Source organism: Cupressus sempervirens, chromosome 8 (genome assembly GCF_028749045.1).
Source record: "Cupressus sempervirens isolate cs-2001-9-10 chromosome 8, ASM2874904v1, whole genome shotgun sequence".
Classification (NCBI taxonomy): domain Eukaryota; kingdom Viridiplantae; phylum Streptophyta; class Pinopsida; order Cupressales; family Cupressaceae; genus Cupressus; species Cupressus sempervirens.
The window spans coordinates 780,076,308-780,093,858 of record NC_143125.1 but is presented as its reverse complement, the minus strand read 5'-3'; the positions used below and the strand labels follow the sequence as shown (position 1 = coordinate 780,093,858).

Here is a 17,551-nt window from a genome sequence, read left to right as displayed (position 1 = left end):
CCTGCAATCATAAGCTTCAAGAGCAATACCTGCCACATATATACCAAGAAGCTCCCACTGCAAAAGATAATGTCAAATCTATAACCAATCCACTCAACACATCTCAGAGAAGTGAATCCATGTAGTATCAAGGACATCCACAATACATAAACTAATATCCTGCAAGAATAACTCTCATAACAAGTCTCCAATGCTCTCCCAAGTTCACCACAACCAACAGAGGAAAGAGATAAAGTAATAACCATGTCATCTCTCACATGACAAACATGAGCACAAACCAGTGATCACAATCTCTAACCAATCTCAAATCCAATGTAGGCAAAACTGAACATCCAGGAAGATAACCAAGACTAGAGAAACCATGCAAATCATAACCTGTATCATGTCCTTCCACACACACCTCTAAATGTAAACTGTGCAAGTATGATCTCTTCCATAAAACCCCAACAAGAAGCCTCAACAACACCTAAACCATACCATATAACTAATCATGGATGTAAGCCTCTCACAAGAAGATCAAACTCAATAAAACCATTCCTAAACCAAGGAATAACCATTCCTAATCCAAGGAATATGCCCAATATAAAACCATCTGCCAAACTCAACCAGCATAACAACATATGCACATGGAGATAACCAATGCTAAACCATCTCTCAAATGAACCCTCCAGAACTAACTCATGTACCATAGCTCAAGATCCATATCCATGAAAGACAAGCATAAATATAATGCAACTAAGAGAAAAAAACAATGGGCTATACCTCTCAAGTAGCAAACCGCCGAGTAGACCAAGAGTGGGGAATGAGAATGCTCATCAAGATACTCAAGTCTCCAACCAAGACTCATCTAAGAACAATCTCCTCTCAAGTCCATATCAGGTGACTGCCCCTCGGACTTCCTGCTGAAACCATCAACCGTCCCAACAAATACTTCTCTAATCCAAGAGAAATCAGCATCACCACCGTCTCTAAGTATCTATGAGCACCTGTAACCAATCAATCCATGCCAACTCCAAATGCAACATAGCAATATCATGAAGTATGCAGCTTATGATCAGTGTACTCAATACCAAGAAACTAAACCAAGATCAATGTCAAAATTCCAACCATGGCCTCAGGAACATAAACATGACAATATGATCTAACCATCTCAACCAAAGAGATAACATGCTCTATCTGAACATACCATAACATGTCACAACTCTAAACGCGTATCAAGAGTATACCATGACATAATAATGAAACCATCCTCATACCAAGGATAACATTCCAAATAAAAGCATAAACCACACCTTTTCCAAGAACCCTGTGAGTCCTCAAGATGCAACCATCTCCACACACCATGAAGAAAAATCATCTCCACATACCAGGAAGAACCATCTCCATACACCATGAAGATAACCAAAAACTCCATGAGTCCTCAAGATCTAACCATCTTCATACACCATGAAGATAATAAGTGCACCATGCAAATGTCAAAGACGCTTCTGCAACAACAAGATCTAAGACAAACCTCCAACATCTGCAAACACTCAATAAATATATCAATGCCAACAACTCCCACTCAACTGTGGTACCAAGTCACCTATGGCATCATAAAATCCATCCTCTCCAAACCAAGAAGATATAAACCAAACCAGAAACTAATCCTGCACTGTCACCCCATCACTGTCACAAACTCCCACTAAACTATGTATCCAAGTTATCCATGACATCATGATGAAAAACCATCCTCGAACCATGAGAATCAACCAAGGCATCAAACCATCAAAGAACTCAAAGTGCACATCATGAGCTCCTCAAAAGAAACCAAATAACTATGATCCTCAACCAAGAAGATATACCACCATAACTGAATCAGAAATCCAAGCTAATGAACATCAAGGATGTACCTGTATAACCAATCATGTCATGCCAAAATCCATGGCACCATGATCACATCCATGAACCGAGCATCTGGCTCTCAAAGTGTCCAATTTGTTAGCATAAAATAGTCAACCACAATCCTCCACCATGACTGTACCTGGTAACAACATCTCATCCCTTCTACATGAAGATAAAATCATGTGACTTAGGGCATAGACAACCCAAATCCAAGCCACCAATCTGAATATGCATCAATAATGAAAGATCAATGGGCAAAGACAACCCATAACCAAGCCATAAATGCAACCTATAAGTATAGACCGCTTACAACACTGCACAACTTGTAGACCCAACAAGTCATCATGCATATCCAAACCAAACACTGATAACCATATCATCATGAGACCAATCTAAAATATGAACTGAGTATACAATGACAACAAATCTTAAATCTCCAATGCCATAAACTCACAATGTTACCATAGTCAAAATATACCTATAAACTGTTCGGATAAATATATCAACAAATAAATCATGCCAAACTTGCACCAAATCTAAACCAATGTGTAGAGCTCTCCAAGAGCTTTCCGTTGACTACTCGAAGTCCAAAATCCGACTCTATATGCCCAAGTTATGCCCTAATCCGTGCTCAAAATAAACAACATCTGACTTTAGGGCTCTTAAAACCTGACAAAATCTCAAAATCATACAACCAAACCTACACCATGTTGTAGTGCTCTGAATTAGCTTTCCAACGCCTGTAAGAACTCTGAAATCTGATATTCTAAGAGAAAGTTATGGCCGTTTTACTAAGACAGTCTTTTTACCATTTTTAGTACGATTTTTCATTTTTTTTATTTTTCAGTGACGAAAATTCCGACGGGATTAAATTTGACGGCCATCATGGGCTGAAACCAAAAAACTCTTTCATTTCCTCTAAACATGGCCAAACTAGGGCATATTATATATCAAATTTTATGGAAATGTCGACCTGGATCCAATGGTGAGGTATGTTTTTACCCAAGAGGTCATTTTTGCAAGCTACCCCCCAAAACCCTCATTTAAATGAAATATCCGAAAAAACCTTTTTGTCCAACAATTTCTCATGTCCAAATATTTTAACATCCCATCATAACAGCAAATCCAAAGTCTTCAGATCTGTAATAAATCATTCATATATCTTGTCTTTTCTTTTATCCTCTCATGCATTCCCATGGATTCAATCTAGGGTTACAATAATAAAACCATAGCTCTGATACCACTTGTGAGGAAACTTGGCGATAAAAAATTATAACCGTTTCCACATAACCCATAATAAATCTAAAATAAACACGGAATTAAAATCCACATGCAAGAGAATAGAAAACATACCCACAAAATTGTGACACAAGATATACCCTGAGAAACCCTCATTGAAGGAAAAACCCAGCCTCCAAAAGCATCCATCATCATGTATTATTCAGCAAAAATACCATTGTCATACAACCATGGAAGCCTTCATGGCCATAGCCACAACCGAGCAAACTATGTGAACAAGCATGAATCCACACATCCCATGCCATATTTTCAACCTTCACAAATGCTCCCTTGGCTAACCTGTCAAGCCTTGTCCCGCTCGACTCTTGCCTTTTGTCTTCTCCTTGTCACTCTTTCTCATTCTACAACAACTACCCTTGTGGTTGCTTATATAGTAGCAAGTCCCACAAAACCACTAAATGGTATTACATAAACCATGTGCTAAAACCATGTGCTACCTAACCCACTGACCCCACATTTAATATTGGGTATTTGATTCTTTTCTTCAATATTAAATAATTACATGAAATATTATCACAATGTTACAATACAACTCATCAAGAATATTCTATGAGAATCTTTACATGTCGCACGTCCATCTAGGCACAACATTACATAATAAAATAAAATAATAAAATAACAATATTATGCAATGTGTGCAACACCCATTATCTCAACATGTTCCTCCTAGTCTTGTTGGGGGCCAAGGCCCTATACTCTCTCTTGCCCCTGCCCCTGTATCGAACGCTTCTCCTGGTCCTGTGGGGTGCCAGCTACCTAAGGGCTCTTCTAGGGAGACTTTTATTGCTTATGATTCCCCTAGGCTCCATTGTTCAGTTTCTTCTGAGGATTGTCTTGTTGAGGCAGCTAAGGTTGAGAATGGTTGGACTGTAGTAAAAAGAAAGAAAACTAAGCCATCTGCTCCTCCTTTAGAAATGAACCTCTGATCGTGTAAGGGAGGCTCAAAATCTAAAGGCAAATGGTGAGCTCCATTGTAATATATGGCCCTCATTTGTCTTCTTGTTGTTTTTTGCGTTTGGCTGGTGATAGGCTTTTTGTCACCTTGGTTACCCTTTGTTCAGGGGGCGACTAGTTTCGCTTCTGTTTGTTGTTTTGTTGCTTCTATACTTATTGAAAATCTTTTGACTTGTACAGGGTTTCAGGCACCCTTCAAAACCTATTTTCCTTAATCAAAAACATATCCATAACTCGGCTTATATACAAAACTTCAAAAATTCAAAAAAATTGCAATAACTTGTATACCTCAAACTTTGATAACTCCCCTTGAGTTGATATGTGTATTATGTAACCAAAATTTTGTTCTCCTTCTAAGTAAATGTGTCTCTGCTAATACACTTTGACTTCAATGCATTATGTTACTGATACTCTTTCATTTGTTCATCTGATGTGTTTTTCCTTAGATGATATCTCCCCATTTTGTTTTTTCTTCAAAATATGTATCTCCCCCTTTGTTCTTATTCTCCCCCTTTCTTATTCTTATTCTTTTATTCTCCCCTCTTTTGACACTTATGTCAAATGGGCTACACACTTATTGTGTGTTTGTCCAAAAAGGATTTATGGGCATCCAATATTATCTTGAGGGTTGCATCCCAGTTATCACATGCAACATCTAATGACTTGAGTTGGATGGCAACCTCGGCAGCAAGGTGGACTAGACCATCTAAAGTAGAAAATTTGGGGTTTTTCTTCAGTAGAGTTTCAGCATAGCCTAGCTCCTTGTGCAATATTTCAATATGCGGGGTGAGGGTTGCTTGTATACTAGTCAGTTAGGGTCTTATGTTAGCCTCATCTGCTATCAATACAGCTAATTGACTCTGTGTTTGAAACAAAGTTCTAAAATGCTTCTCACTCCGAGTTGGATTTGTTGGTAGTCTTGCACTTGATGCAAAATACTCTCCAAACTCAAAATGTGACTTTTGGTCCCTTGGGTGAAGAGTGTTGGATTACACAATTTAGTGTACAATCAGAATATGTTCTCAAGTACCTTCTTCACATCCTCAACCTTAGATGCCAATGCAACTTGTGTTAGTGCTATCTCACCAGATATTTTCTCATTCACCTTGTTTTGGAACTTGTTTTCTAACCATTCTAATAATTTGGCATTTGTATCAAGGTCTTCATTATTGACCTTCTCCACTATATCTGTCAGTTATTTTATTAATGGCTTGGTCTCTTCAAGAGTTGGCAGACTAAATGCATCTAAAAAGATGTCATTAATATCTTGAAGTGCCTATTTATGCCTGTGTTCTCTCCTAAGCATTTCTTGATGCTTTTGTGTTTCAAAGGCCTATTGTAATATGCCTATTTGCTCTAATGTCATAGTATCATAATCATATTTAGGTATATTAATTTCTTCATCAAGGCTTATATCTCCATAATGAATTACCATTTCAACCTTTGATGAACATGGGCTTGGCACTAAGATTTGCAATGGAATAGCTTCTATGCTCGGCTTCTAAAGAGTTTGTGTGGAAGGAGTGTCAGATGCTGGTAAAGCTACTAGAGCTAGAATGGCAACTTGTTCCTTCACCTTAGGTGTGTACTCTCTCTCTTCAAGCTTGCCCTGTTCTACCACTATGACATGACTTGCACTTTGCTCTTGTGTTGTAGGTGCAGATAAGTCTATCTGACCTGTTTCTTGCTATCCTGTAGTGATGACTTGTTCTTCTGTTGTTTTCTCCTCAACAATATCAATCTTGACAATTGTATCAACCTTGGTAGATGTAGCTTATGGCATTTGGACCAAAAGTTGGACAATAGTGACTGAAGGGATTGCAGAAGGTGGTTCTTATGGATTCACCTTTTCCCTTGTAACATCAATCACAAAACTTTTGTAATTCCTCTACACTTACTAAAACTAGATTGCCACAAAGTTTGGCATGCAATGTAGATTGATCTAATATTTTCTTCAAACCTTCTTCAGTAAGACGATTGGTGTTCTAAGTTGATAGATCAGAAACACCTTTAACAATTATTGTTTCAATTGTGTCATGTGGAGGACTGGCACTCGGCAATTGTGTGTCTTGCACACTCTGTTCTTCTTGTTACTCAAGCTCGACTGTTGCCTTGTCATCTTCTTTCATTTATGTTCCTCCTCTAACTGTGTCATCTTTGTCATTATCTTCCTTATCATCATCTCTGACCTTAGAAGGTTCAGGTTCTCCTTTCTTCACTGTGGTTAATCCATAAATGAGTTTTCATATCTATGTTGATTTCTTGACAACATCTTCAATATTGTTTTGGAAAATGCGAAAGGCTCTATATTTAGGTGTAAACCTAACTGCATACTTCTTTACAACCTTAGCAATTTGTCCCTTTGTTAATTCAAGTATCACTTGGGCTAGTGTGTAAACCTAACTGCATACTTCTTTACAACCTTAGCAATTTGTCCCTTTGTTAATTCAGGTATCACTTAGGCTAGTGTGGTCTACTTGATTTGTCTTTCCACATTTAGACAATGATGCCACTTTCGCTCAACTATGTCATATAGACTCTGAGGTACAAAGTTGGCAAATTTTAGAGGTGTTGTCTTAATTTTGACATCATGGCATATAGGGCCTCTTCCACTTGGTTTTTCTCCTATTTACCCAATTTTTCAAAATCAACATGACCAGAACTTGATAGATCTGCATTATTTCCAACATTTTCAAATAAATTTTCAAGATCTGGGAGAGGGTTGTGACTCACCACCTTGAATTGGCTATTGTCATCTAACTCTGTTTTCTCCTCTTCAAAATCTAGTTGTGTAACATATTTTCTTCTGGGTCGCTTTTGCTCTTGACCTCCTTGTTCTGTTTGCTTTGTATTTTCTTTGGCCTTTTGAGTAGTTGCACGTGTGTTGGCTCTTGTTGTTGGTGCAATAGACTTTGGCTGACTTGGTTTGCCAATTTTCTTAGTCTTTGGCTTCTTCTTCTTTTGCTCAACAGGAGTAGGTGCTTCACCGGCTTCGTCTCCCTCAACACCTTCAATTTCCTCTTCTTATTTATCTTCTCCCATGCCTTGTGCCAGTGCTAGAGGTTCTTGTGCTTGAGTTCGTTCTTCCTCTTCTTCCTTTTCCTCCTCGGCACCCTCTCCAAATTTAACTTTCAACTTCTTTACTAGCTTTTCCTTTTTCTTCATGGTAGAGGCAGTCTTTAATTCCATAGTAATCTTGGATTTCACCATCTCATAGTTCCCAAAAACTTTTGCATTTTTGTCCACCTCTTCTACAAGTAGCGTTGTTATAGCTACTGAGGTTTCATCCACATTTATCTCATAGCCTAAGGGTCTCAACCATCTTACCCTTGGTGTGGCAGCTTACACAACTGTATAATCAATATCCACAAGAAAACATACATCATTATAATGTTTTTCAACTAAAGATATTGGTATTCTTAGTCTCTCCATTGATTTTTTGAAATCTTCAAAGTAATTGGTCATTAAGGATTCAAAATTTTCTCCTAGATGCCTAATGTACTCACTAAAAGAATATACAAATCAATATAGAGCCAAATTTGCATTGTGCACTCTTAGTTTTGTTGATTGCTCCAAGGTTCTCCATCAGTTGTTGCTATTGTAGTTCTGTTAGATCATATGTATGATCTTTCTTAACAATCTTGTATCCAACATCCACAGCTATACAGGGTACACTATTCAATCTACTAGATTGATAGAACTTGTGTGATATAACCCTTACAACAAAGTTTAACAATGAATCAGTGATTGTATCTATTGTCATACCTCTTTTATTCCAGAGAACTCCAATATTCTTTTCAGTCACTTCCTTATAATCACTTCTTAGTGTCTTACGTTGATCTAGGGTTAGATAGCCAATAACCCTATGGATTATTCTCTTGGTAATTTTGATAGGTCCGCTCTCTAGCCATAAGGAACCATCATGGATTCGGCTTAGCACTATTTGTATCCACTCTGTCTAAAATACATTTGGAAAATCTAGGGCTCGTGTTAGTCCCTTTCTTTCAACAATTTTGAATTCTTCTTTCAAAACACCATTATCATACATCTTGTTATATGCCTCCCTAATCTCCATATCAGCAATGCTACCAATCTTGCAATTATAGTATTTTCTCACATCTTGAACCATTTTTGCATTTGACAAAATCATTGATAATGCGCCAGAAAGGTCTTGCTTATATGCAATGTCAGGAATGGCTTTGAAAATGGGTTGTTTAACTTCATTACTCACTAATTGAACATTCAAAACTTCCTTCCCTTCAACATTCTTTGAACTCGATGCCATTGTGTGAAACTAGGGTTTAAGGAAATGAAAATTGTGTAGCTCAACTCTTGATAAATACCTTCATAAATATGACGAACTGGTGTGAGATTGCTGCTAGAATCTTTTGCAAACACTTGGATGAATTTCCAGATTACTTTCTACTATGCTCGCTCTTTCTCAAATTTGAGATGAAAAATGAGCTACAATCATTCAAATACCCTTGCATTCAATGTTGAGCGCTTACAAAGTTGTAAGCTCAACATCTTCTAGCATTCCACTCGGCATACATAGGAAATATTTCATGCTCAACAACAACATGAAAAACTTCAACGATTTAACTTGAATTCCTAAGAGCATTTTGCATCTTTATTAATGCTAATGTAATCTCCTCAGTACTATCTCCTTTTTGAAACTGATGTATGATATAGCCTTTAAATATCAGTCCCACGTACCTTTTAATTTCCTAGTTTGATGAGGTGTGATCACCTAACCCATTGGGTGAAGTGATCCCTTCTCCATTTGATGTGTTGCAATCAACCTTTCTCTTCCATGTCTTATTCATCTCATCTCTGATGTGTTTAACATCTGCCTTGCCTTTGCCTTTATTAAATTCACAACTTGGTGCCTTTGACTTTGTTGAGCAATATCTACTGATGTGACCACTCTTCAAATAGCTAAAATGTGGTTTGACTCAACTAGCATTGGCATTTGCCTCTAAAGTGTGTCCTAATACAATTTCCAAGAACATGTCCATATTCTTGACAATAATGACAACTATATCTTGTATTATAATCTCAGTTATAAGACTTGTCATTGTTCCTCACCTTTGTTTGCTTGTTTGATGACCACATGGGTTTGGATCTGCAATCAAACGCTCTATGTCCATACTTCTGACAGTTGTAGCAATATCTTTCAAATCTTTGTGTATGCATGGCCCTGATTCTGCATTCATGTGCCTGATGAGCTTGTTTGTTCCACTTATGGCAGTGAACTATGTTAATAGGCTTGACATTTTGATTTGCAGTCTTGCTCTTGCACACTTTAGTAATATGTCATTTCTTATCAAAATTATGACAAGTTTAAAATTTTTACCTTTGTTAATCCTTTCTTCTACATTTTTGGATGATTCTCCTTCTTCAGTGTTTGTATATCCAATCCAAATGTATCATTATCGGATCTAGGAGATCTAAATAATTTCTCAAAGTATTTGATGGCTTTATTTGGCTTGTTGAAACTTTCAGCAAATTCCTTTTCTCTCTTTAGGTCACTCTGCAATTGTTTATTCTGCAACTTCAATGTAGTTATCTTAATGTCCTTGACATTCAGTTCATAATTGGCATTCATCATTTAACTTAGAGTATCTAATTGCATGTTGGAAATCTTGGTTAGCTCTGTTGACTTCTCTTCCAGTCTATTGGCTGGAATTCTTGTATTCTTCGACCATGGCTTTGTCTTCCATGGCTTTCTTCTTCTATTCAACCACTTCACATAGCAGTATGGCTTGTGATTCTTGCTCTAATTTGATATTTCTAATTTCTGCAGCTTGGACTATTCTTTTTCATTAGATCTACAACTGTTGCATCAAATTCATTTGAGTCTCCATTTACAAATAGCTTGGTAGTGTCAATCTCTTTGTAATGTGTGTTATTCTCCACAATAGCAATTTCTTTCCTTCTCTTCAAGGATTTCTTTAGTTCCTCTCTTGCTTTATTCAGTTGATGTAGTATTCAATCTCTTAGTTCTCAATAGTCTTTCCCAACTTTTAGACTTCTATTTCAAGATCTTTCCTCCAAGCTGCAAAGCTTCTCATTTTGAAAATAAGGCTCTGATACCAATTGTTGGAAATACAATAGGAAAGGTAAACTTTTAGAAGGGGTGAATCAGTAGTTTAAACTTGGACCCATAAAACTTTCACCATACATCCATATTATGCATTCAATGAGTAAATTGAACTAATACGTAAAGCATATACATCTAAATCATATGAACATGTAAGCATTCACACACATAACACCGGATATAATAAGAATCCTATAAATTTTATTTCTTTTCTTCAATATTTACTTATTTGGGGGTTTCAATTGCACATACCTAACAGGATTTTTGTATACAACTGTATCATGCCAATTATTAAATAGTTAGTTACATTTACTATTAACTTCTTAGAATATCACTAAAGTAAAGTAATTCTTATAGCATCCTTCACTATTATTTCTTTTAATTGTGAGTATACCCCTAAGCTTCACTTTATTCTGAGAAAGTATTAAATTTGTTTTATATTTGTAACCATGATGCCTTACTTTCATTATCATTCTTATAATAGCTCTAAAGCATATCAGAACTAGATGTTACACTTCTCATTATCAAATGTATGTTCTTTTGTAGATACTCATATTGTGCAAATGGGACAACACAAAAATGTGGCAGTTCGTTATTTATAACCATCTGTCTCTTGATGCATCATTTGTGCAACTGACAGAAAACAAAAAGAGCATCACTGACATAGCAAGTATCAGATGCACAACAATCAGACTGCAGTGTACCAAGATCACATATCCAAGCATCAAGAATAACAAGGAAGTTGAACGAAATAGAACCACAACCTACAATGGAATTACAGATTACGATACCCATTCATGAAAAAAAATGCTGACCAAACATTTCATGTTATTATCAAATATAAATGCCATAAAACATTCGGAAAGACTAAGAGTATAGTTTGCATTAAAAAAAGATCAGTCGTCCAGACATTCATGAAAAACACACCCATAACCATCATATGACAATCAAAGCGAGATTTACCAAGATAACATATACATGCATTAAGAATAACAAAGAAGTTGAAGGAAATAGAATCACAAACAGCAATTGAATTGCAGCTTATGACATCCATTCAGGAAAAAGAAAATAATGCTGAACAAACATTTCATGTTGAGATAATAAGACATAAATGCTACAAAACATCCAGAAAGAGTGAGAATTACAGTTTGCATTAAAAGCAATTTAAGTCATTTGTCCAGACATTCATGAAAAATGCACCCATAAACATAACAACTCCTCAGTCATTATTTCATCGTTACTTTTGTTTTATAAAACTGTTCCTATACACCCAATGATATGACTTAATTTCTGGTATCATTACCTATGACAAGAAGTTAATGGAGAACAAGGATCAGTCCCCTAATTCACCTTCAAGCTTGTTTTCTTTCCTTGTTGGTGGATCAAGCTTAAGATAGAAAAAGGGCTCCGTAGGCTCCTCACTGCAAAATACATATAATTATTCTCTTCAAGTAGATATTTTCTAGGGTTCAGAATAGATGCTTACGAAATAAACTATTGTTATCAATAATAATATCAATTAATCTGATTATCAGATGAAAATTTCATTCCGAAGCCTACACGTTGAAGTTTTCAAAAATAAAACTGCTATTGCTTTCCCTCTAGAAAGCATTTGTTCCTAATCATTAAATGATATTGGAAGGAAGAAGAGCATTGGCATTGTTATTGTCCTTCCGTCCACACGGAAAAATGAAAACATAAACCATTAAGAATCAATTCCCCAAGTAAACCAGAGTAATTAAACTTTTTGTGCCTTGTATTAATTAAACTCATAGCCACTGATTACCAGATTAAACCCTGAATAATTTCACCAAACAAACTAAACAATGAAACATAAATAGCATTGACAATAAATGTAAAAGGAGTCAAGTCCAAAATAGTTAGGCATCAGTTCCCCAAGCCAACCAAGGAATACTAAAGGTACAATAAGATGAAACTTTCTATACCTTGCATAAATTCAATTCATAATCACTGATTAGTAGATAAAGCCCTGAATATCTTCAGCAAACAAAACTAAAAACGAAAAATCCATAACAAAGCTAATAGATATGAAGAAGGCAAGTTCAAAATCAAGTGCCCGTGACATATAAGACAGAAAAATTGCCTCGAGAAAATTCATGACTACCGGGTCCAATAACTATCATGTACACAGCACAAATTACAACACAGAAACTACATTCAAAGATAGAAAGATTACGAAAGGTTTGTCGACATCAAATTTAAGTCACGTTTGCCCTCCCATATTTCCACTTTTGTCACAGAAAAGATTAACAGAGTTGAGTTCTGTCATCTTGTTCAAAGAAATGTTTCCATGAGAGCAAAAATAACCATAATATGACTACCAAAACAAAAGGACAGTGGAAAATATCTTTGCTTAGTTGTTCTGTACTTTATGTTTCAGCTCTGGATAGTGAAAATAATATCCATGCTAGGAATCGGAATACTCACCCTGGATTTGATTTCATGCATTCCCTAAAAAGCCTTATAGGACCTGGAAGAGTCTTGAATAAATTTCCCTCAAAACAAGCCTGCAAAAAACTTTAGAAACCTAAATTAGCAAGACAAACTTGAGAAGAATACAATCAAACACAAATTTTAAACTATCCCTCCCAGTAAAACTGCTTATCTAACACTATAAGCTTCTTTGATGCTCGAGGAATTCTTTCAACTTTCAAGAATTTTTTATTGAAAGCACAAATGAATTGTATAACATAGAATTCATACAAAAATTATACTATTAATGAAGCCAACTGCTATATTACAAATTGAACTAAATTAAGAAAAGCTATTTGATTTCTGATTAACACAGAAGCAAGATACGATTTACAATTTACAGCTTAGTCATACCCATGCCAGCTACTAGATGTCATCTTTCACAGGTGAATCTGTTAGAACATATAGTCCACCAATATAACTGGGGGAGGGTGAATCAGTTATCCAACTAATATCACAATTATCAACCTTATTAAACTTTAACCATATGAGCAATATTATTAGAAACCACAACAAGATACTCATGCACAATAACACCAAATATGTTAACTAGGGAAACCCTTGATCAAAGGGAAAACCCCAGTGGAGATGGTACCCACAAGATGATGTACTAATATAAATATTCCTTGTTAGAAGATGGACCCTGTTAGGAGTCTATAACAACATTCAGTACATATCAGTCCCTGTTAGGAGACTTTGAATCCCTATTAGGAGATTCCAACCCTACTAGGAGTTGTGGAAAACAACTGGAACCACTACCCAAACAACTTCAAGGGCAAGATCAATGAACCCACTATCCAAATGATCTCTATATTATTCCTTGTAGAATAATAGAAATGAATAGTACTTCCTTCCTCTTCCTCTATCCTATCAATCAAACTTCTGCTCCTTCTGATCTTGTAACCAGATCACAAAACTCGCATCCAATAATATCCTTCGATCACTTACTCGCATTCCGTAAACACTTTTCTCCTTTTTGCACTTCCGACTTCATACAATGATCACAACACTTTCCAAACAAGGAAAACATCTTTCCTTTATACAATATCTTCAAAAAATTTCATTGAGTCGGCCTTAAGGCTTTCCCAATAAATTATAATAAGATAATTAATTAATTACAATTACAATAACACTGTCGGCTCACAATATATACAAAACTTCACACGTGTGCCTTCAGGACCTACGCACTTGCTGATGTCACCATCAGACTATGCTCTGTCACTGGCTGACCACGCATCTTCTTATTACATCTCAGATGAAAGATATAATACAAACATCAAAAACTGCTTTCCAAGCACTCTGTCTCTGTACTACTCTTAGTAAATCAAGTACAACTTCCATACGTCTTCGACTTACATGCTGCGCATTAAACCTCGTCATCCAGACACTATACTAAACATGTCCATGAACGCACATCACTTGACACTCAAAACCATGTCCGTACAACTAAGATTTTTGTCTACTACTCTAGCAATCTTCGCAAACTTATTGCTATGTTGACATCAATGACAAACATAGTCATGAGTTCAATATGTCAATACTCTCCAATACTAAGGATATCCCCCAGTGTAGTATTATCAGCATTCATGCTAACAGAATCTATAGCAGCATTCTTGAAGCATTAGTGGCAATACTAGCAATGATAAGTACGACTCCTTTTCATTCAAGTAGTAGACCACTATAATGCTTCAGATATGGTTTTTCCATCTCTGATTAAACTTTGCTGAAAATATATCTTAAGCTGCACCAAGGTTCAGCTCTAGACGCACTGTATTTATGAGGTTTGAATGACCAGAGCTATCACAGATCACACCAGCAGTAACTCCTAGTTGGCATGAAGACAAACGAAATTATTCTTCTTGTCAAACTAGTAGCTCTAATATGCAGCAATTGAAGTAGTTAGTGAAGGTGTTTTAGCTTGGCATCCAAAACACGTGATCTCCAGGGTTTGTGTCCTGAAAATCAAGAGCTATTTCTTCCAAAAGAATCAATAACTCATAAAGTTTAAATGATGCCCATGCTGAAGCTTGCGCCAACTGTATAAACTCTTCAATCCAAAAAAAGTCATCGGTTTCTTAAAAATTCGACTTAGGTATTTACTTCCAAGATTTTCCTCTTTAACAATTTAAATGCTCACCATATGGAATTCACCTAGGACGAAGAAGGCATTCACTTAAATTGGCCTCTTCAAAAAATATAAAGTGAGTAATTAAGTGCCAAGTATTACACTCAATCTTTTTGCTCCTTTATTTAATTATTTTCATTATTCCCTTATTACTTATTTTATTATCTAACCTCTAGGAATTGGACAAGCTAGAAAATTCACCCAGATTGATTATCAAGTGGAAGGAGACATTACAAATTTCCTATTTTACATTATAAACTAACATATCTCTGTGGCAACATATAATGCAAACTAAAATAAATTTCAGGCATTTACTTGCCACGGGACATAGAAAAAGTAGCATACTGAATCATCTTCCTATAGCCATTAAGAGAAAAAATCACAGAACAAATGGACTGAGAAAAATCAGAACTAATCGTAATAATGTAGTTATGTACAACTGCCTGCAGAAGGCAAGTTGAATTTTATTCCAATTTACTTACCTTAATTATATGCCATGTGCAATACCATATCGATACATTTCTAATTCAGTTTTCTTTGGCTTCTTTGCCAACTAGTCAACTTTTTAATCTTCTTTTACAGAGTTGGCGTGTATGAGCAGATCAACATGTAAACACTGAAATATCTATACAAGGATTTTGGCCATTATGTTCTCCAAGCTTTTGAAGTCTAATAAGTTCATATCAAGGAAATGGATAGACATCAAGAGAGATTTGCAGAGCATCAATCACAGTCAAGTATTTATACTATCATTGAGGAGGCTCATCGACCTTCTCTTTTGAGCTTTTCCACTTTCCAAACTCTATATCTCTGTGTCCCAGGCACTTCTTGTTTAGGATCCTACACACTATAAATATCTCATGTATTGTCGTCGAAAAGCTCTAAAATACTTAAGTGAGCTGGTTCCATACTTACCACAATTTGAACTTGTTACAAGTATAGCCGGAGGTAACCTCTTTCCTAAACTCTCTATGGGGTCTATTTCAGTGAGCTTGATAACTTCATAGAGGAGAAAGCGTACGTACATACCTTACACTATGTCCTGATTTCTATGTTGTTATTTTCCAGTAAGATGTTACTGCAAGCTCATCCCTGAGTGATTGCAAACACAATTAGGCTCACTTGCTCATGTTTGTGAACTGTTGATGTTTGTAGCTTCAGTCAGATAAGATATATATTAATATATACGAGACAGAATATGTATACTCAAACAATATGTATATTGAATAAATCCAAAAGTTACGTGTGGAGAAATTAAAGTAATAAAGATCGTGTGGTATATATATATATAACCCAATACATTGTAATATTCATAATCAAATGTCAACTTGACCAAATGATAAATATAAACTTGGGAGTATATTTAACTAATGACTGTTTTGTATTAGTGACTGAATGGTCGCATGGGTTGATAAGGAAAGACATGTTCATTCATGGACATGTCTCCCACGTGGGAAGCACGTCCATTATGCCTTCCCAAATCATGAACCTCCTTATTTATATGCAGTTGCGGCAGTTATACGAACACCAACGAACGCATACGAAACCAGTCTTCTATGTGGATAATAGAACTGCCGATCCATGATAAAACATAGCTGCTGCTCTGTGATAAATAATATAATTTAAACATATATTAAATACAATTTGCTTTCAGGTACTATAAATATATAGAAATTTTATATCAGTTCGTCAGAAAATTCAGTGAACAAGATTGAAATTACAAAATACAAATCTGATCACTAAATTAACATGGTATCAGAGCAGGCTTAAGAGACGATCACATCAGATTTTTATTGACAAGATGTACATACATATTTATTTTTGGATTAGAGATAGTATATCAACAGGCGAATGCAGGAGTACAAGCTGTTACATCACAAAAAACATGATGTCGAACAGTTCAAAATGTCCTATACTATGTATAACTTGGAGCACAAGAGTGCATAGCTATATACATTACAGAGCAAAAACACTTTAAAAAGTTCAAGTATATAGACTGTTCATCAAAATAGGAACTAACAGCCAGCAGACCAATTCCATCCATCCCTGGAATCACTCCTGTAGTTTGGGGGCCCCTAACAGTCACCATAGAAAGCATCTTCAGCTTGAGTATCACCAGTTTCTTCTCTTTGCACATTCCAATTCAGCTCCTGGTTGATAGCTGGTATTGCATTATTGTTGTTGTCACTTGTCATCATCAGCATTATTTATTCCAGTTCCATGTTGAGTATCCACACTAGGCAGTTCCATAACAATTTCTGATTCCACAAAATTTGATAGCTTGATGTTTTCTTTGAAAATTGACAAATTTCCTTCCTTGAGCAGAGCTACAAATCTTTCCTTCGAGATCTCCAAAATAGTCATGACCTGTGACATTATGTGAGATTGGGTGAGTTTTATATAAAACCCAGTAAGATCCCTTTTCCTTTGCTTCTAGATGAACCAGAAAATCTCATTAGTAAGATAGAACTAGAAAGCATTGGTTTTAGCATCAAGCATGTCCACAAACCCAGCAAGAACTTCTTGCCAAGACAAACCAGGTTTATGATTCCACTGAACATCATGCCCACATAAAAAAGGTGTTTAAAAGATTCAATACAGTTGCATAATGCACTGTTTACCCAAAGGAGAAATGAAAGAGCCAACAACCAATTTCTTAAGCAACAACCATCTAAAACAAAGCTTTTTGGGTC

The 17,551-nt window shown here is 35.9% G+C and overlaps 1 protein-coding gene across 2 annotated transcripts in view; it reads right to left on the bottom strand.

The window, feature by feature from the left end:
• Positions 1-11,309: 11,309 nt before the first annotated feature.
• The window catches only part of LOC149544733 (hexokinase-1 protein), a 65,998-nt gene continuing 59,756 nt past the window's right edge, over positions 11,310-17,551 (bottom strand). Inside the window, exons 2-3 of one of the 2 annotated variants that reach the window (XM_089795303.1) lie at positions 12,689-12,768; positions 11,310-11,661 (exon numbers count right to left, since the gene is read on the bottom strand). In XM_089795303.1, the coding sequence (XP_089651429.1) occupies positions 11,574-11,661; positions 12,689-12,768 (168 nt within the window). In that variant the 3' untranslated portion in view covers positions 11,310-11,573. Of the gene's footprint in view, positions 11,662-12,688; positions 12,769-16,624; positions 17,226-17,551 lie in introns of those variants that run through there. The other variant, XM_089795302.1, reaches the window with a different exon arrangement.